Here is a 19811-nt window from a genome sequence, read left to right on the forward strand (position 1 = left end):
TCCAGTTTTATGCATCTCTCTCTGTGCCTGGAGCACTGCAAGAAGTTGGGTTTCCACCGTGGACTTGCTCCAGGCCATTGGAGCGGGCAGGTTGTGCAGGACCAGAGAGGACATCTCCGTTGTGTGGACCAGGCCACGACCTGTTGCAATACGCCTTTGATACAGAGACCAAGTATAGCTTTCAAGCTGTGTGCTGCATCATGCTTGCATCATACTTCAAAACTAGCAGTTTAGTGCAAGCAACAGGAGCTCAGCATCTCAAAAAAAAAAAAAAACCAAACCCAGAAGAAATGAAAAAAAAAAGGTGATGCAGCAACATGAAGGTTGGAGGCCCGCATCTGTGTGTTCTGCAGCAGGGACTGATGCTTCCAGAAGTACCAGCTTTCCTCAGCTGCAGGCTCCAGAGTGCCCTCTGCTCTTCAGCTCGGTGGTGTTTAATTGGTAGTGGGCTTGCTTTCTTCGTTTTTCACTGTTTTTCTCTCCTAGTGGTGCGACGTGGGATTTGCAGCCTGAAAAACTAGATTTCACCCAGTTTCACAGGAAGCTGCGAAACACCTCCAAACACCCGTTGCCTCACATAGACAGAGAAGGGTGAGTGCCGTCTGTGTGATACCGTGCTTTCCAGGAAGGTCTCTTAACTTCTTCCTTGCTGCAGAAATGCCAGCTTGGTGGCATGGATCGTGTGGAGGACATGGGGAAGAGGCGCTGGAGCACGTGTGGGGTTTAAGGATGCCACGATCAGTCTATCTGGCTGTTGTATCATCCAGTTCTGGGCCGGAGCAGAGTTGCTCACTGTATTTTGCATTGTTTGGTAGAGTTCAGTCTTTAAATCATGCTGGATACAAGTCTTCTAGATCCAGGTCTCCTAGATGTAAACATCTCTGAATGCTGGAGGAGGGATCCTGGCTTAGTACTCTGATTACAGTTCCCATGACTGACAGGGCTTCTGCTGTTGTCGCCAGTAAGACTTCAGGGAAGGAGAGAGCGTCATTGTGATCCATGTAGATCCAAGTGTTCCTCCCCCATCTGCTAGCTGTAAAACATGTGAAAACATTAAACAGCTCCTTTTGGTGGTGACAGCCTCCAGGGCCTTCCACGGTATTGCTGGATTCCTCTTTAGTTGTTGGTTGGTCAAGCCAAATAAATGCGCAGTGGCACAAAGTGGGTCACAGATCTTGCTTAGATGGACATCACAGTTTCTCTGCAGATTCTCTCCAGGCTGAGGAACAATCGTAGTTTGTGTTTTCCTCTCCTTATTGTTCAGGGCATAGAGGAAGGAAAAAAGCCAGAACGGGTCTGAAAGGTGGGGTTGAGAAGATTGCAGGTGACTTCTCATTGCCGTATTGTATGTAGGGGTGGAAGTCCTCTCTCAGAGAAGTTTTTCTGTTGGTAAGTTGGTTTTGCCAAAGGACAGGCCGATGCCATATGCGCAGGTTGCACACCTTGTTTAGAAACACCAGGCTAGGAATCTCACCCCAGCCCAGGTTCAGCATCTGCAGGAGGCTCCTGTACCATATAGTGACAGGCAGACTCACACGACTGTATAAGGCTTTTTTTTTCTGCACTCTAATTATTTACTGCAGGTATATAAACAGTCATTTCCAGAATATTTGGAACATGTGACACTAAATTTCTAAGTCACTAAGTGCCTTAGTTATTTTTACTCACATTTTTATGGGTAGTTTTCAAAAATGAGATGAAGGGCCCCCAGTAAAATAAGATGTAGCATGCTCCCTCTGCAAAATAAGATAAAATGTGCCCCGTGTTTGATGTCACTACCAGCAACACCTGCTACGTATAGGGAGGATACAGCAGGGTCTGTTTTGTGGTCTGCCTCCGTATGCCTGGTATGCTGCGAATGCCCAGGGTGCAAGCAGAAGAGCAGGCAGTATGGAGGTGAGATATTTAATCACTCCTAAATATTACAGCTGTGAGAAGGAAGTGAGAATTAGCAGAAAAATTAAACAAATGCTGTCAGCACAAGCAGTGCGTCTCCTAAAATGCGAGTCACACGAGTAGGGCGCTAGAATAGAGGAAGCACAGACAAAATTGGTTTCATCTGTTAACTTTTAAAGTTGTCCCTGTTGTGCATTCATCAGCTCTCCGTGCTGAATCTGTGCTGAGCATGATTCACCTGGCTGAACCTCCCAAGAATCTCCACATGCCAGCTAGGCATTTTTCCTCTTGCTTGAGTGGGGGGGTCTTAACATGCTAGCTGTGCAGTGAAAAAATTAACAGAAGAAGAAGGAAAGATGCTCTTCAGGATGTGTTTTCTGTGCTGTGGATACCAAAGGGACCATTTTATTCCTTAGTCCCATCACTTGCCCCAAGGTTGGCCATGTGGTTGCATCCAGTTGATTGACCTCTAATGTCTTTTGCTCGGCTGAAGCATTTTCCTCCAGAAAGTCATCTGATTTTATTGGAAGATACTGAGTTTGGTGGTGTGCTGAATAGTCAAAGTGGAGTGGCTCAGGAAAACCGGGGAACTGTACCTCATTTCTGACCTGAATTTGTCTGACTTTAATTTCCAGCGTTGGCCCTTGCTGTGCTTTTGCTCTTCCCGTTCAAACAACCTGTTGTAGCTGATATTTTCTCTTCGTTCCAGGTATCTCCCAAGCTGGTGTATGACTTTATTTTTCCCCATACTCTTAAGAAATTTCTCTACCACCTCGTTGAAACGTGACTGCCAAAGCTGCCTGCAGTCCTGTAGTTCAGCTCAGCCGTGCTGCCTGTAGAGGAAGGCTGCCTTCACCCCCTAATCCGTGCCTCCTCGTCCCCTGCCTTTGTGCCACAGTCCAGCATCAGACGTCCATCCTGGGACAGTCCCCATCCTTTTCAGATAACCTTTTCCTGCGATATGCTTGCCTGTTCTGTACCTGCGGCTAGTATTACTTGTCCCCAAATGTTTGACTCAATTTTTCTCGTATATATAAAAGCAAATGGGTTTTTTTTGGTATATATTTTATGTATCTACGCACATACACTATTTTTGCCTTGGTAAATCAAAGTCGCTGTTTCATCTATGAGGGCAAGTCACTTGTTGAACACCTCTGATTTCCCATAAATCAGTTAGGGTGTTAATTAAATTAAGTATTTCCACTCGGCATTCTGATTTTTGAGCCTGGTGCTTTAGCACGTGCCATTTTTCTTGATTTTTTTTTTTTTTCCCCTCCATTTGCTGTAATTCCACCAAGATCTGTTGTTCTCTGACTTGTAGGCACTGATTACCTGAGTCTGCTGCTATCAAAGTTTCTAGTATATGTTGTTTGACAATATCCTGTCAGTAATTGACAAAAAAATACACTGTCATTCTTGCATAATAAAAACAAATCGCCTCAATTGTTTTTAAATGCAGAAGGATGATACTTATTGACCATTTTTTCTTCTTCTGTATCATTACAAACTGTCTGCATCCAGCTAGTAATTATCTTTGGATGTTTTTTTTTTTTTCCTTTCTTGGTACAAGAAAGTTATTCAGCTGCCAGCTATGTGTTTGGTCTCTCAGTGCTTGGCTTCTCACCCCAATTTTTTTGCATTTCAGATTGTATGTTTGTATTTATATCCGTTGCAGTTTGCTGTCTGAGGTGTGTGTTTGTGCTTGTTTGCCGACACCTTTCCCAGCAGGGAAACAGGAGCTGCCGTGGAGACCAGCAAATGAGCAGTGCTTCAAAGGAGACATTTTTCGTTGTATTTTTGTATCCTCATTTGTTTTTTGCAGGTGGGCTGTGCTTTCGGTTTTGCTTGGTCTGGGAATTAAATCATGCAACGCTGCTCCCCAGGACTGCCTTTGGTTTTCTCGCTGCTACTATTACCAAGAGCGTTCGAATGCTGGGGCAGATGGTGCAGGTGGAGACGACTGAGAAAAACATTTAATTTTGTATTAACGGCTTTGTGCCCGCATGGGAGTGTTTTGGAGGCACAGCATACTCACTTCAGAGAGCCTCTTTGTCTTCATGAGGGTCATTTGCAGTACGAACTAATCTTCCCCATGTGCCATGACAGAAAATTAACTTTGGCTCCACCGAGGTTTCACGTGGTTTTGTTTGTTTTCTTCTTGCCACAGGCTTGGAAAAGGGAAATACGAGGATGGTGACAGCATCAACTTGAACGACATAGAGAAAGTCCTTCCAGTGTGGCAGGTAGGTGATGAGGACATCTCCTGACCATGGTATGGTGGAGACCAGCAGCTCCTGGCTTTACCTTTCCTTAGGAAACCCTCTCCAGAAGTGGGAAAGCTTCTGGGCTGGATGCGCTGAGCTGTGGTCCTGTGCGGTTTGCGATGGAGGATTATGCCTGTGGTTTCAGCAAGCCTTGCTGTGGACCTTAGTGCTGGGCAAGGGCAGTAACCACGTAGACTTCGTTGGGATGTGAAACACTGAGGACACTATGTATGTACATACATATGTACATACGTACGTGTACACAGGGCTCGTATGTTGTATGAAAGGAGATTCTGGGAAGCATCGACCCTTCTGACAGCTCCAAAATAAATAGCTTCCAGGAAGCCAGCAGCGATGGTGTGCTCACCCAGATGTTTCCCCTGTGGGGTGTGTGTATGTTTATATGGGGGGGTGTGTATGTTTATGTGCAGTATGTTTTCATTTGCAGTATGTTACACTTGTATGTTTCCTCCAGCCTCTTCCTTCTCCAGATCTGTCTTTGTAGCCCAGTTCCAGTAGTTCTGGTTTAAATGACCTTTGATGCTCTGATGTTGGGGAATGGCAGGATGAGACCCTCAGTTAAAAAGTCCAGTTGAATAGGTCAATTTGTCAGCATCATACAATTTTTCACTTTCCGGAGCCCTGGTCCTGAAAAGAACTGAGTGTCCTGAGCTGGGCAAGTTTCTGAGGATGCTCAGCATGTTTTTGCTGAAGTCTCCCCTTTGCCTCCAGAGGGAAGGGTAGAGACGTGTCATATGCTAGAGTAGCGTTACCCTTTTCAGCACCGAGCAAAGAGCTCACTGAGCTTCTTGCTCATGCATCATGTGAGGAAAAGCTTTGCTCATGCTGCAGACCATGTGATCTGCCTTACTATTTCTTTTGGGTGAGCTAGCTGGCAATAAATACGTGAACCAGTGGAAGGAGTGGAGAAGTGCTGCTGACTTTAGCAGGGAGGAGCGCTGCCTGCAGCTGCTTTCTGCTCAGTCTCTTCCATGCTCAGTATGTCTGGACTTTAGGTCACAGGGCGAAAACATCAGGTTCGGCTGATACAGACCCCGGTAATTCTGCAAAATAAGTTTATTTTCCCTGGGGAATAATTGGAAATGAGGAGCCAAACCATCTTTGATGTGAGGAGATGACTTTCTTCTCTAGTGTTTAACTTCTTTTCTAATCAACAGCTATTAAGTAAGCCAGGTCCTCCTGGTCTGGTTGTCATCTTATCCTGTCCTAACACCGGTTTGTCATCTCATCCTGTCCTAATACCAGGTTGAGTCCATTGACTCCAGTGAATTAATTTCAATATATATGTCTTAATATCTAGCTTAATTGTTAGTGTGGCACCTCTAAGCTGGAAGGACTAATGGGAATGCTGGATTTGGTGTTTTGTTTGTGCCTCTGGGCAGACTCATGCAACGCAGCGTAATTTTGGAGACGCACTTACCTAGGCATGTACAGTAATATGTGCATGTGGGAACTAGGAGCCGGGTAGTTCTGGGTGAGGATTTATCTTGTTCGGTGTTGACAAGCGAAATACTTGCAGGCAGCTGGTTTAATCCTGACATGTCATTGTTAACTGGATTTGAATGCAGTCATGCAACGCCAACAGTGATTTTGCTGGTCTTTATCCCTTGTTTCAAACGGCTCTGTGGAGCACAGTGCGTGGGGCCGTAAGGGAAAATATTCATGTGAGTCTGTGGAAGAAAAATCTTTCGCCTTCCATGGGGCTTTCCCACGCTGCAGTTATGTTTGTGTCATAGCCTGAAAAAGAAGCTTTTCACATTGGAGATACGTAAACTCTTGGTCTGTCTGTGTTTAAGAGCTCATGCGTTGCTTACAGCAGCCGTTCATGGATCAAGGGTCAGTCTGAGCATCCTCCAGCGCGACTGGGCTGGTCTGAGCATCCTCCAGTGCGACTGGGCTGGTCTGAGCATCCTCCAGCGCGACTGGGCTGGTCTGAGCATCCTCCAGCGTGACTGGGCCGGTCCGAGCTTCCTCCAGCACAACTCAGATGCAAATCTTTTGCTGCTGAATGTGGCTCAGCAGCTGTAGCAGGGTGAAGAGCACCAAGTTTGAGAGAGGTAGCGAGTCTTACTTGCAGGCTGCTTTGGAAATTTGGTGACAAGGCATGACAGACATAGGACATGAATCTAGAACTAATTTCCAGTGTACAGCCGGGCCTGTATGTGTATCTCTACAGAGAGGTACAGTGAGACCCCCTAATGGGTTAAGCAGAATATTCTGGATATCTGAATATATATTCACGTGAGTTTTGCTGCTGGAATCTCTTAATAGTGTTTTTAACAAACTATTGCAGGGAAAGCCTATGACTATTTGGCCATTAAAAGGTGAAAAAATAAACAAAACCCAAAACAACGTCCCCCAAACCCCTCTTTCTTCATAGCTGTCTGAGGAGAAAAATGCTCCTCACCAGCCTTTTGTTTTGAAATTGGAAAATGCCTGCACCCTGCTCCTCAGGCGTGATCCCGTCCTGGCAGCGGCACGGTGCACTCTGCCATCTCGTGGACACACACAGGCGGGCGAATCCTGCTCTGCTTCGGCGCTGGGCGCGATTCCTTCACCCCAACTAGCATTCTGAAGCTTCCTCCTGCCCCATCTTTTGAAAGCTCACCTGGGGTTCTTGTTTTTACTGGTAGATAGGCTTTGTTTTGAGCGCTTCGTGGCTAGGAGCTCATGAAGTCGTTGCTTTGGCTCAGCTCATGAGCTGTAACCTCTTCATCTCTCCTTACTCGCAGGAGTCTGTAGTTGGTTTTGTGCACTAATTCACGTAAGTGCTGCCAAAAAGTGGCTTTGGAAGAAAATAATCTTTTGAAGATAAGTATTCCCCATTCGTAAGATCTACTTTTTATTGCACACCAGGGAAGATCAATTGTCTGCTGCGTTGGGGAGGCACAGCTCAGGTGCAGAGCCAGACTTCATCGTCATCTCCGTTTTCACCTCAGCTGGTTTGTTGGAGGAGAGCATGTAACCATCTTGGCATCATGAAGACGTCACGGGAAGGGCTGAGTCAATGCATTTTGCTTTTGCTTCCTTTGGAAGGAAAGGTTTCCAGGCTTGGATGTGTCACAGCAGAATGCCCCAGTCCTAGGTACGGTCTTGAGTCTGCAACCCCTTGGCAAACTCTGCGCTTACCAGAGAAAACAACCCAAGGGGTCATGTCCTACAAGATAACTCCCATCCTCCCTGTGAAGCTGCTGTGGCTCACGGAGGATACAGGAGGCTGCTTGTCATGGGGACGTGCTGTGAGCGCTGCTAGGCTTCTGGGACAGATCCCAGGTGGTTTATGGACTGGCATCTTGCAGTTTTTGGCTTTTAGTTTGCTGGAATTGTGCCTTCAGGATGGGTCTGCCTTCCTCCGAACAGTGTGGCTGTGCCTTCTCTGGCGAGGTGCTCCTTGTCCTGTGTTTTAGGAAGTAGAAATTAGTGGCGATTCTGAAAGGTGTACCGGGCTTTACTGGTGCTGTGGGATAAATGTGGAAGACAGTGTTGATATTGTTTGGTTTGGCATCTTAATTGCCTTGCAGCTCATCTCCTTCTGTTTCCTTACTGATTTTTGACCCTTTTTGTCATGTGCTTGGGGTTACAATAAAGTGCTTGTTTCTCTTCTGGCTTCCTTGTTGGATGTGAAACAAGGCAGCAGCTCCTTAGGAGAAATGCAGACTCTGTGAGTTGTTCGTGTTCCTCTAAGCGCCACTGTATTCCTGACTCTGTCCAAACAGGCTTAGAAGCACCAGGATTCCTGACCGTGCTGGGATCTGATGTGAATTTAGGCACATAACAGGCCCAGTCTCCTTGGGATCCTTCCTCACTGACAAGTATTTTCAAGTCAGACCTTACAATTCATTGCAGAGATCATGTGAGTAAAGGTGGGACCTGTGCCTGAGCTGGTCACTTGGCGTTCCTGCTGTAGGAGAGGCATGGACACATTGGGGCATGGTTTGTTGCATCTCAGTGTAGAGGTCTAGGGAAGGTTGGATGATTCTTACCTGTTGATACCCACGTCCTTTCCCTGTCAGCTCTGCAAGGTGTCCAGAGGGACCAGCTCACACATGGACTTGTCAGATATGGTAGGTTCCTTAAAAGGGATGAAGCCAACCCAGGTGTCCAGGGGGAGAAGGGGGGGACCGTGGGTGAGCATCCCCTCTGCTGTCACTCTGTGTGAGGGGAGGAGGTCAGCATCCAGCAGTGGTGTAAGGGTTTGCTCCCAGACCCTACAGATCGCTGACTCTTCCAGGGTGGTGGTGGCAGGGGGACAGGTCTCTTTGGAGCTTAGGGATGGCTCTTTGGCGGAGTGGTGTTATTTACTATCACCATATAGAGCCTTCATCCTCTCCACATCCTCTCTTGCCTGCTCTTTCTGCACTGCAGGGTTGAGCAGTTCTCGTTTTAGCAAGCTTGTTAGGCAGCTCAGATCCCTCCCCTTTTCGAGCCTTCACCACAACAGTGTGGCCCTCTCTCAGTAAGCTGTTCTGCACCAGTGGAGCTGGGACGGACTCGTACCTCTGTCTGGCATCCCCTCCCACTGAGAGTGCCCTGGGCCTTGTGGTGTGCCCTGTGTGCTGTATATCCCTCCTGCCACTTGTCAGCTCTAACGCTGATGTCCTTTACATAAACCAAACACTTATGAACAAGTTGGGATGGCTCCCTAGGAGCCCCAAACCAGGGGGATTTCTTCTCCCCACCCCTAGATCCTGCTGGACTCCGTCCAGAGTGTGTAGGCATGGCATTGCTTTCAGAGAAGGTTTCTAGTCTAACAAGCCAGCTTCACATATCCCAAGGGTCTTTCCAATACTGTAACTGCTAAAACCACTGTGGAAAGTCCCTGTCAAAGAGCCAAGGTTTACTTGAGTATAGGTCACAACGTATTGGGAGTCAGATCTCCACTGCTGAGTAAAAAGCTTTTGTTTTGCTGTGACTTCCAGTAAGATACGGTCTTTATGTGGCCTGGGTTTTGTTGCATTTAACCCAACTGACAATGACTGTCTCCTTGGCCTGAGAGGGCAAACAGCCATGGTCACCTATATACCCCTTCAGCATCACTCACATGTTACAGTTAAGGCCACCATTGACCGTGGAAGGCAGATGAGACCATTGCTATCTCCAAAGCACTGGAGAGGAGACGTCTGGACCAAGGCTGGCTTATCTTCCATGCAGGTCACCAGCTCACAGGTTCTTGCAAGGTCCAAGCTGGGCTGTGGCAGTAGAGCACAGCTGCTGTGAGCCCTGAACCAGGTTATAAACACCATTGTTTTTATTGGACATAAAGAAAACGGGAGACCTTCCAGTGGATTTTTCAGGTTATGATGGTCTTCTGTATCATATGAGAGACTTATTCACTGCACAAAGGAAACACCAGGGGAATGGCCAAGAGCTTTGACATTTCCATTATTATTATTAGTAGGAGTAGTAGGGTTCAGAGCTGATTTCTGATTGTAACAAATGAGATGGACTCTCCCTTCTCAGGGCTGGTTCTATTTTTCTGGCTATCACCCAGTTCAAGCAGACTTGGGAATGTTGGCTTGTAATTCGTGGAGGTGTCTTCCCAACCTGGTGGGCACGGAGCTGCCTTTTTTTATTGTGTTTCCTGGAGCTGGTACTGGTCAGCTTGGCAGGGCTGGGGCCGGGCTGCTGTGTTGTTTGGAGAGTGGTGGGTCTGTCATGAGCTCCTGCCAAGATGGGAGGCGTTGGGGCGCTTTTGGGTCGGCTGGGTTCGGAGACACGGGTTTGGGATGTGCAAGGAGGGCGGGTGGAAAGGGTAAGGGTGGCTTACACTGCAGCTGTGCACATGGGCTTGGTGTTTGGTGGCCGAGGGGACAGGGCTGGTGGCAGAAGGGAGCCCTGCAGCACTAGAGGGCACTGCGGCCTCGCTGCACGGCCCCAAAACACTGCTCTGCGCAGAGGAAGCAAGAGGCTTTTTCCAAAGGCTTTTTCCAAGCAGAAACCTCACTCCCTGGTGGTCACGCTGCTCTCCGTCCCACTGTGCCCACCTCAAGCTCAGGGTGCATGTCCAGCATGGGAGACCCTGGGGGTTGTGGAGTGGGAGGGTGTTTCTCGGCACCCAGGACTGAATTGGGGGTTACCACTGTGCATCGTGGTGAGCCTCAAAGCAGGTGGAGGCCCTGAGCAGAGCAGGGTTAAAACTGAAGGTGTCCGTGAACACCACCACCCCCTACCCCTATCACTGCCTGGTCCAAGCACCACGACCCTTAGGTGAGCTGGTGCCTAGGGGTTTGACATGCCCCAAAGCCCAGGTCTCCCTTGCTTGCATCGTGACACCTCCCCGGCTCCTCTTGGAAATCCCACTTTTGCAAATGTAATCCTCAACTCTGCCTGTTCCCTGTGGGATGCTCCGTCAGGGCTGAGTCTGAAGCAATGCTCCTCACACCAAGGAGCAGGGCCAGATGTACCGAGGGGTCTTCCCTTTTCCCAGGCGATGCTGCTGCCCTATCAAATGTAGCGTGTTCCTCTGAACACCCACGTTTCCATTTATCCATCTGTCCCTGTCCCCCACCTACCCTGTTGTCCCCACCCCACTTTGAAGGACATGCCAACCTCAGCAGGAGGGAGATGGAGACCATGGTGATGTCCACTGCTGGACCATCTCTGTTCCTTAGACCCCAGTTTGCCAGGCACTGGTTTGTGCTGCAAAAGAAGATGAATAATGAGGTTTTGGCTGCTTTGCAGCTTTTCTTTGGGCCAGGCTGATGGAGGGATAGACACAAAGCAGCAGAATGGCAGGACTAGGCTGGTCGTACCAATAGGATGTGGTGCATTTTGGGTTCATGATCAGGGACCAGAAAGAGAGGATGGGATGGATGGATAGGTCTGTTCCTGGGAGGATAATGAAGAAAAATCCTCTATTTTGCTTTTAAGGAGTTCACAAGTAGTTTTAGACCTGAAAACTGAAGTTTTCGGGGGAATTAACTGATTTGGGTATGGGGACTTGTGCTAGGATATAAATAACAACTCAATAGGCATTTGAGGCTCAACAATGTCACCACATTGAGCTCTGGCTTAAACACACTGGGGAACAACACGGGCTTTTCTCAGCCTTCTAGTTGACTTCACTTTCAAAAAGGTTTGCTTTTGTGCAGCTATATAATACCCAAATCAAGCCTGAAAGGTTTTGGTTTGTTTTTTTCCCAGTCCTTTCTTTAGACTGTAACACACCCCACACACCCCCTGCAAATCCTGCCTGAATTTTAAATTCTGAATAGTGTTACATCTTTTTCTCCCTTGTTTTCCCAGGTGATTCGTTAGAAATCTGAGAGGGCTTTTGCTGCATTCCCTTGAATTTGCTGTATATTTTCCTGAAGCAGGTTGTGAAGTAATGATTAAGTTAAAAACCAGTTATTAAAAGTAGCAGAGGAAAAAAAAAATAATGCAGATTTCTAAAGAACCTGGATAAAAACTCAGTGTCTCTTTGGTCAAGCAGCTAGTTCTGCTGGCTCGGCTATTTCCACATCCTAATCCCCTTCCCCACTCTCAGTGAAAGACCTGAATTTTTAATAAAATAAAGGGAAGGAAGGAATTTTCTCTCTAAAAAAAGTAGACATACCGCAGGACCAGAAAAGAGAGACGTGCATATGCCCCTGTGGGCAGAGGGACCTACAGAGCCTAGAAACAGATCACTCTCTAAAAATCTTGCTGGTGGGGGATGTCCTTGTCCCTTGTCTGACAAAATAGGAGGTTAATGTTTCCTGTTGCATTTAAAAATTCCTTCTTAACCGGGAGATGTTTCCCCACACACTTTCTGCTGCCTTTCTTCTGATATTGTGGAAGTAGAAACCAATACAATAAATGAGACCAGAAGTTCTTAAAATGCAAATTTCCTGCCTGGAGGCAGCAGGTAAGTGAATCGCATCCAGCTTGGGGAGATGTATATATAGCCATGGGTGTAAATATAGGTATTTAATGGCAGGATAAGTGTTTATTGCAATCCAAGGTGGTTTGGTCAAAGAATGTCCTTTAAGTGGGAAATTTATTGCTGCACATGACGCCTGTATGTCTCTTCTGCAGGGAAGATAAAGACTGTTTATGAAGGGAATTAAGTTATGTCCTCACCTGCTGTAGCAGACCGAGCTCTGTAACCCAGAGATCCTTTCTAGCCCCACGTTCATATTGTCCCTCACTTTATGATTTTAAAAATACCTTTGGGATTTGTTTTGCTTTTTTGAAGATACTCCATGAACTTCTTTGCTGGCTCTAAAAGTGGCCGCTGCTCGACTGTACATGTGCTGGCATGGTCAGTGAAAGAAAACTCTGTGCCATCCCCAAAGTGCCTTTGCTGGATGGTGGGGTTCAAGAATTCCGTTGGGGCTAATAGAAATAGTGAGAGGAGTGTGGTCTCCACACCGTCGGCCACACGATGCTGCCCTGGTGTCTGTGCCTCCCAGGGTTGTTTTCTGCCCTTCACCTGCTGGTATCACTGTGGAGAAACTCCTCATTGTTGGCTTGCTTTCTTTTTAATTTTTTTTTTTTTTTTTTAATTCCTGTAATGTATGAGCAGAGAAACCACTGGAGAATGATAAAGCTTCATTTCTTCCTGCTTTTGTGACCCGCTTGATTATTTCATTTCTCATTGTATATTCTTTTGAGGCGCCTTCTCCAAACGGAAAGAAAATATGTATGCTTATAGGAGCCGTTTGTTTCCTTTTGGCTGGGCAAAATAAGACCCCTTGGCTGGGCAAAATAAGGAGATATGGATGGCTTTTGCTTGCTGGTCCTGGGGAGGGAGCTGCCGACACTTTTTCCATCACGCGCCTCTGAGCAACTTTGTTCCTTGATGCTGGTGGGCTGCTATGCCTTTGTTTGGCCAGCCTTTCTCTTGCAGCTGTGAATAAATACAGCATAAAATTCTGTGTTCCTCAAGTTGAGGTTGCTGCGTGTTTACTAGATAAGAATGAAAATGTTTGGTGTTGGTAGTTGCATGGACGTAGTTTGAAGAAGCAGTGGGAGGGATGAGACACCCTGTCCTCTTGTTTCATGGTTGCTCTGCAATGATAATCTGGACCTAAGCCCGTTTTTGAGGTTCAAATGTGAAGCACAAATTGGCATTTGTAGTAATTTAAAAGAAAACATGAGTCCAGGATGATCTCCAGATTTCCAGCCTGAGGGTACCAGCAGGTCCCTCTGCTGCTGCTGAACCTCCTGGGCTTGCCGCGGCAAGACGGTGGTGGCTGGTCTTGGGCCTGTGGTCAGTGAAAGCTTGGTTTTCCAGAAGGAGAGAGCTGGGGTGGGCTTTTTTAAAGATTTCTTCACGTTTGGATTGTTCCCATCTGTGCCGCTCTATCTGTGGAGGTTGTTCAGCCCTACACCTAGGGCCTCTGGTGTAGACAGCACTGGGGGATGTCAAGGATTGAGAAGCTTCAGGGCTGCCTGTGGTTGTACAACCAACTCGGCCTGAAGGCTGTGGGGAACCTGTGGGTGAGCATGGATCATGGCTGGACTTACAGATGCAACGGGCTGAAAAAACCTGAAAAAATGATCTTGCTTCCAAACTTTGATCTGGAAACCCAGTGATGGGTTTTGATACCTCGATTGTTAGAGTGAAGCTTCCAATTGTGCTTTACTTCGCTTTCAGGGCGAATCAGCCCCATGTGCCTTAAGGCTTCAGGAGCTGGTGTGCTCCCTGTGCTCCTCGCGGCATCGCTGCCCAGCGCCGGCCGCGTCCCAGCAAAACAGGTCACCACCCCGATAAGCAGAAAGGCAAGGAGTCGAACCCACACTAAAATGGTATTTCAGCCAGAAAGAGCAAAGGGGACAAAAAAAATACCCTGACCATTAGTGTGTGAGCGGCCACCTTGTCGTGCAATCACAATATCGTTTTTCTATTTTATTTTTTTTTATGGTTGGCTTAACAATTAAAAGGCTACACTGCGCTTTGGTTTTTCCAGTCTGCTGCATCGTGTGACCCCGGTGACTCCGAGTTAAGCCTCATTATATAATGGTGGGGTGTTTTTTTGGAAAACCTCCATTTAATCCTTTCGGAGCAGAATTTGCTGTTTTTGTTTTCTTTCATATCGTCGTCTTGTTTCCCCCCCCCGCCTACCCCTTCCCCGGCAGGCTCATGCTGGAGGCGTCAGTCTGGGAGCAGGGTCCTTTCTTCCTTTTTTTTTTTTTTTTTTTTCCAGATCTGCAGAGAAAGGAAAAAAAAAAAAAGGTTTATTTTCGTTTGCTTGGGTTACAGCGCCTTTCCCCGCCGTCGGGGGGAAGGACTACGTGATGTGGAGCAGGTATTTTGTGAATGGAGCACAACCCTGTGACTCCCTGTCGCTTGACCGAAGGGGGAGGCAGGGGAAGGAGAAAGAAAAAAATAAAAAATAAAAAAATAAAAACCACCACCCAGTGACTCCATCTGACTCGTTTTGGCTGGAAAACTTTTTCAGCGCCGTGGTTCTTAAGCCAGGAGGAAGCTTTCTTCTGGCCCAAGAACAATAAAGGGGTCAGCAGCCTGATCCTCCCTCCTACACCCTCTTCCTTCCATTGTGAGGGGTCTGTGCAAATATCCCAGGCTGCTTCTGCTGGGGCCTGAGGGACCTGAGCCACACATGTGACATTAAAGAGAGACTCTGCAAACTCAGTGATCCCGAGCTGCAAAAAGGAAAAAAAAAAAAAAAAAAAAAGAGAAAGAAAAAACAAAATTAAGTCACCAAGGTGGTCTATTTCTGATGTAGTGTTGCGTTTGGGAAAGTACCAATGGATGTTTCTCATGGTGGGGGGAAATCTGCCCCCTTACTGGGCGTAGGTGCTCCTCCATGATGCCACGGCAGCATCTTCCTCAGTGTCTGCTCAACAAGTGGCCAAATCCCCACAGAGGGTAGATGAACCCTCGTGTCTCACCAGCCCTTGACCTCCTCCGTTTCTCTGGTTGTCCAAGATGAGGAATTTCTGCTGCTCTCACAGTGCACATGCAAAGCCTGAGTGCTGGTGGTGTATGGTCTCCAGCAAGGATAGGGTTGAAGTAGGCACAACTGCTTGCCATGTTGTGCTTGCTCCAGGGATTGACCACCATCTGGTAACATCCAGCTTTTGAAGCTGGCACCTTTAATGGTGTGCCTGCTACTCCTCAGATGTGTATCACAGACCAGGAAGGTCTGAGCCAGCAATCCCTGGAGTAAAAAGTCTTTGGAGAAGTGCTATGGAGCCTGACCCACAGTAGGGTGCCCACCAGGCCTGTCCATCGTTAAGGCGGGCTGCATCTCTCTGTTGGGGGAGGTTGTACACGGATCGGAGGGATAGTGTGATACTTCTTGTGAATCCAGAGCAGTCAGAAAACTTGCAGACCACTCTAGGTTCTTCCATCGTGAATGGTGATACTTTTCCCAGGTGGCATTTTATTGTCTGCCAGGCTAGATACCACCTACCTTCCCAAAGGAAGGTGGGACCTGTGGCCTTCCAGAAGAAGGTGAGTTCAATGCAGTAAGCTGTGATGTGCACTGAAGACCTGATTCATTTGCTGGAGGGAGAGTGGATGATGCTCATCAAATTGTAGGAACCCACCTCTTTTTCCTCTTTTTTTTTTTTTAAACACGACAACCAGCTAACAGCATGTGTGACCTCCTCTCGCTGTGTTCCAGCTTGTTGGACCTTGGCACCAAGCAGTCGCATGAATCATGGTGGTGAATTTGCCGTAAGGCAGTTCCTGTCGTTATTATCTCCTTGCTGTGTCAATAACGCTTTGGTGGCGATGGTCAGGATTTCCTCACACTACAGAGCTTTCCTGAAGATCAGCTCTGCAAACAGTGGAGGAAGTAGCCGTTACGAGATTGCTCCTGGCTGCTGAGAACTGGGTGGCCAACGCCAAACGTACGTGCGACCTGACATGATCCGAAGAGCACCGCGGTGGCTTCCCTTTCTCCCCATCTGCTTTGCCAGTGCAGGCGGGTGGGAACCCCTCTTCTTCTCCAGATGCTCTGAGGGCTGAAGCAAGACCAAACTTGGTTATAGAAAACTGTCAAAGACCAGGACCCCTGGCAATGGAGATGGGGGGCAGTCATCCTGTGTCTTGCCTGAAATCCCGAGGGTGTGGTGGAAACACTCATGGCCAGGGAGAAATTCAGGGTCTTACACGCGCCCCTCTTACAGTGCCACAGTGCTGGGCCTACACACACTATGGGGTCCTTTAGTTGAAAGGAAAACTATTTTTAGTTCAATTTATAAATGCTTGGGCAAACGGATTTTTTGTCTAAAGTCTTTTTTTTTTTTTTTTTTACAAAAGATGGAAGGTAAAGGCAAGCAAGCTGTGAGTTCTTGTTTCAGCCTCGGTGTTCTGCTGCTTTTCTCTTGGTACGTGAGCAGCTTTCTGATGTCTGCGTACAGCACCTCGCTCCAGGATTTCGGTGGTGTTTCCAAGCAGCGTAGCTATGCAGGTAATAAATGATAATTACATGGGCTGTGTTGTCCTTGGTCGAGGGCAGGTGAAGTGTGACAGACTTCCACGATACAGCTCACTTGCTGCTCTTCCTCGTCTAGAAGGAGAAATAGTGCCCAGCTGCCCATGGCCAGCAAGGCCATGAAAATATGTCTCAAGTAGTTCCGAGGGCTGCAAGCGTACATGAGTCTGGGAACCTGCTGTGTTGGAGGTGGAGCTCCTTGACTACTTGACCATCCTGCTGTTCCTGTCTGAAGTGGAAGCGGATCGCCTTGTTTGGCTTCGTACTTGCCACGTCTTTTCATGGTGCGATTTGCATACAAGACAGGGCTTGAATTTATTCTGCCAGTCCTCAGCTTCTGGGAGTTGTTGGTTCAGGAAGGGCAAGGCTGTAGCGCGGCAGCTGTTGGCTGTGCCCTTCTTCTGGGAGGTCCTGACGTGAGGTTGGATCAAAGAGAAGGTGTTTTGGCAGCACAGAAGTCTTTCTGCGTGTGCTGCAGCGAAAACTGATGATCTAGTGGTTGCCTAGAGTCGTTTGCAGTTTGGATGGAGTAATCCAGGCGTCTTTCACAAGTGCTTTTCCAAAGATACTTGATTATTTAGTGTCATTGCTATGCATAGCACAGGCAAATCAGATGTTCGTGGCCTGGTGGGAAGGAGTGACTGCTCAGGAGCAGATGATAATGCAGCAGAGGGTGGTTAGAAGTGAGTTGGATGGGGATGGGTAAGGGATGGGAGTGGGACTTGTTCCATTAGTCCACTGTCAAGTCTGGGGAAGTTGCTGCTCCTTGATGAGAGCATTTCTGTTTCTGGAGAAATCAACAGCAAATCTTCATCTTCTGTGTTCACGTTTCCAGTCTTCTGCTCGTCTGTTTTGTCCATATCTTCTAAGTCTTGCCTGTGCTGCCTGTTTGGAGTGGTTGCTTTTCTGTGCCAAGAGGGCTTTTGCTCTGCCAGTCCTGCATACATGCCCACAGCCACTGAGGCCCTAGCATGGGTAGATGCAATTGAAATAAAGTAAGAAAGCTCATATGAAAGGGCATGGAAGGCAAAAAATAAAAAGACATGCGGGTGACCTCCTGACCTTAGAAGCTGTGTGGCCTCTTGTAAGATTCCTCGTTGGGTGCTGCACTTTGCTACGGGGCAGAGCACGGTGGTTTCATGGATTCTGTGTTGGCACGTGTCTCTTCTTGCCCTGCATGGGGACATTTCTTCCACTGAAAGGCTTTTCAGGTCTTAATACGTACAGAGAGCCATATCGAGGGGCCAGGTTCAAGGAGACTCCTGCCTGGGAGATGAGGACTGTGGTAGCTGGGGGTTTCTGCTGGAGCTTTCAGGAGTCTTCGGGTTGGGAGCTGCGTACAGTAGGAACAGTCATCAGCCTCATCTTACGTGCGCCTCGTCTCACTGGTTAGGATCGTTTCCCCCGTGGTAACCATCAAGAATTTCCGTTATTTCCTTTCCTGAGGCTTTGTTTGGGTGGGGATTTCTGGAAGGTATTTCACAGGCAGGTATAATTAAAGAAAGACATGCTTTGCCTGGAGGCTAGACAAAGTTTCTTTAAAGCCAAGCCTTTAGCGTGGTGGTGAAACAGAAACCATTTGTTGCCTGGTCCAATGGAAGGGAGGTCGGGGAAAGGGGGGAGCTAATCAGCTGGGAATCATCCCAGTTAAACGCCGCACACTGGGGTTAAGGCCCTTATCCAGCAAATCCTTGAAATATGTGCTTAATTTTAAGTCCCCCCGACTTCAATCTGTTTACTCTTGTGCTTAACTTTAAGCATGTGCCTAAGTGCTTGGCTGGCTGAGGGCCAAGGCAAATAGTAGACTTAGGAGCAGATTCACATGAAGTAAATGGTTTACTGGGCTGAAGTCCTGTGGGACAGCGGGTGCTATAGCAGGTCTGGGGTGACTGAAGGGAATGGTGCTGCGTATCCCTGCTCCGTCGAGTTATTCAGCGTTGGGTACCACGGATGTGGGGCTGTTCTTTATATATGGGGAGCATCCTCGCAGTGTAGTCTCTAAGCAGGTACCTTAGTTTCAGTGTCTGTATTTTGCTGTTCTGAAGGCATCAGGCTCACCCGTAGACTTGTGTATACCGCAGAGAGAGTCTTGGAAAAAAAAATAAAATCTTTTTCCTCTTAATGGAGAGAGGAACATTTTAGTGGAGGAAAATATCCTTGATTTTATCATCAGAAGAGGAAGGAGAGCAGATTATATGACCTGACTAATAAATCTTCATAGGAATTTACGTGGCTGCATTAACACTTACAACAAAAAGGACTCCTGTATTAGCACAAGCTTTTATAGTGGCTTTATCTTCTTCTTTCCTGTTCCAAGCTAAGTCCTGAAAGCCTTCTTTTAATCCTCCTGTTGCTCATCCAGCCTGGACTTCTTAGAATGGCAAAGGAGTTTTTTGTCTTTATTTCTAATCTATGAATGATAGTGCTTAAAGCTAATAACCATAGCCGTGGCATGCACAAAAATGAAAAGCCACCGTCAGAAAACAAGGTCTGTGTTTTTTGAAAACACCACTGCCAGGGGTTAAGGGAAATCTGCAGCTGGAACAAATACAGAGCTCGTCTAACTTCCTCAATAACTCTGCTGGGGGAGCGGGCAGTTGCCAGATGAAGGAAGCGTGGTTAGCCGTCGTGTCTTTGAATGCAGCTCCGTTTCCCCCTCAAAACCCATGGAATTTATATTAACCTCCAGCGTTTCTTAGCTGGTGAGATTTTTTTTTTGCACGAGGAAGAGCCTCGCTTTTGATGCTTAGGTTTGTCAGAGGAGTGGAGGAGACTGTTCTGCTCCTCGCGCGGTGTTCTTGCTGGCAAAAGGCCATGGATGTTAAATGAATAATTTTTGGCAGTGATAAGGAGAGACAGGCTGAGGCTGCCAAGCACAGAGACACAGGCGTCGGATGACTTCGTTTTGGGAAGGGCAGGCTTGAGCCATCCCCGCTCTCTGGGTTGTCTCCAATCCCAGCAGAGATGCAGTCAGGAGGAAAGACCCCATGTGCCTTTAGCGTCTTGTACGTGGGTGTAACTATATGCAGTGGGCAAAGAGCAATCTGCCAGTGAGGATGTCTAAAACTGCTTTCGGTGAAGTCCTTGGCTACCTAATTTAAGGCCGTAGGTAGACCCACAGGAGAGCTATCCAGGTAAGCATGGGGTGTAGCGTGGGAGACCTCATTTTGCATCCCGGGGCTGCTGTAGGGTCTCTGCGTGACTTCAGAGCCGCCGCGAAGGCCTAGCATCCGTAGGA

The 19811-nt window shown here is 47.6% G+C and overlaps 1 protein-coding gene across 4 annotated transcripts in view; it reads left to right on the forward strand.

The window, feature by feature from the left end:
- CTIF (cap binding complex dependent translation initiation factor) overlaps positions 1–19811 on the forward strand; it is a 114201-nt gene that overhangs the window by 18697 nt on the left and 75693 nt on the right. For all 4 annotated transcript variants that reach the window (XM_086479861.1, XM_086479857.1, XM_086479859.1 and 1 more), the window contains 2 exons: positions 487–591; positions 4064–4139. In XM_086479861.1, coding sequence (XP_086335987.1) covers positions 487–591; positions 4064–4139 — 181 coding nt within the window. The remainder of the gene's footprint in view (positions 1–486; positions 592–4063; positions 4140–19811) is intronic.

The sequence above is a fragment of the Leptosomus discolor genome, chromosome Z (genome assembly GCF_034619465.1).
Source record: "Leptosomus discolor isolate bLepDis1 chromosome Z, bLepDis1.hap2, whole genome shotgun sequence".
NCBI lineage: Eukaryota > Metazoa > Chordata > Aves > Leptosomiformes > Leptosomidae > Leptosomus > Leptosomus discolor.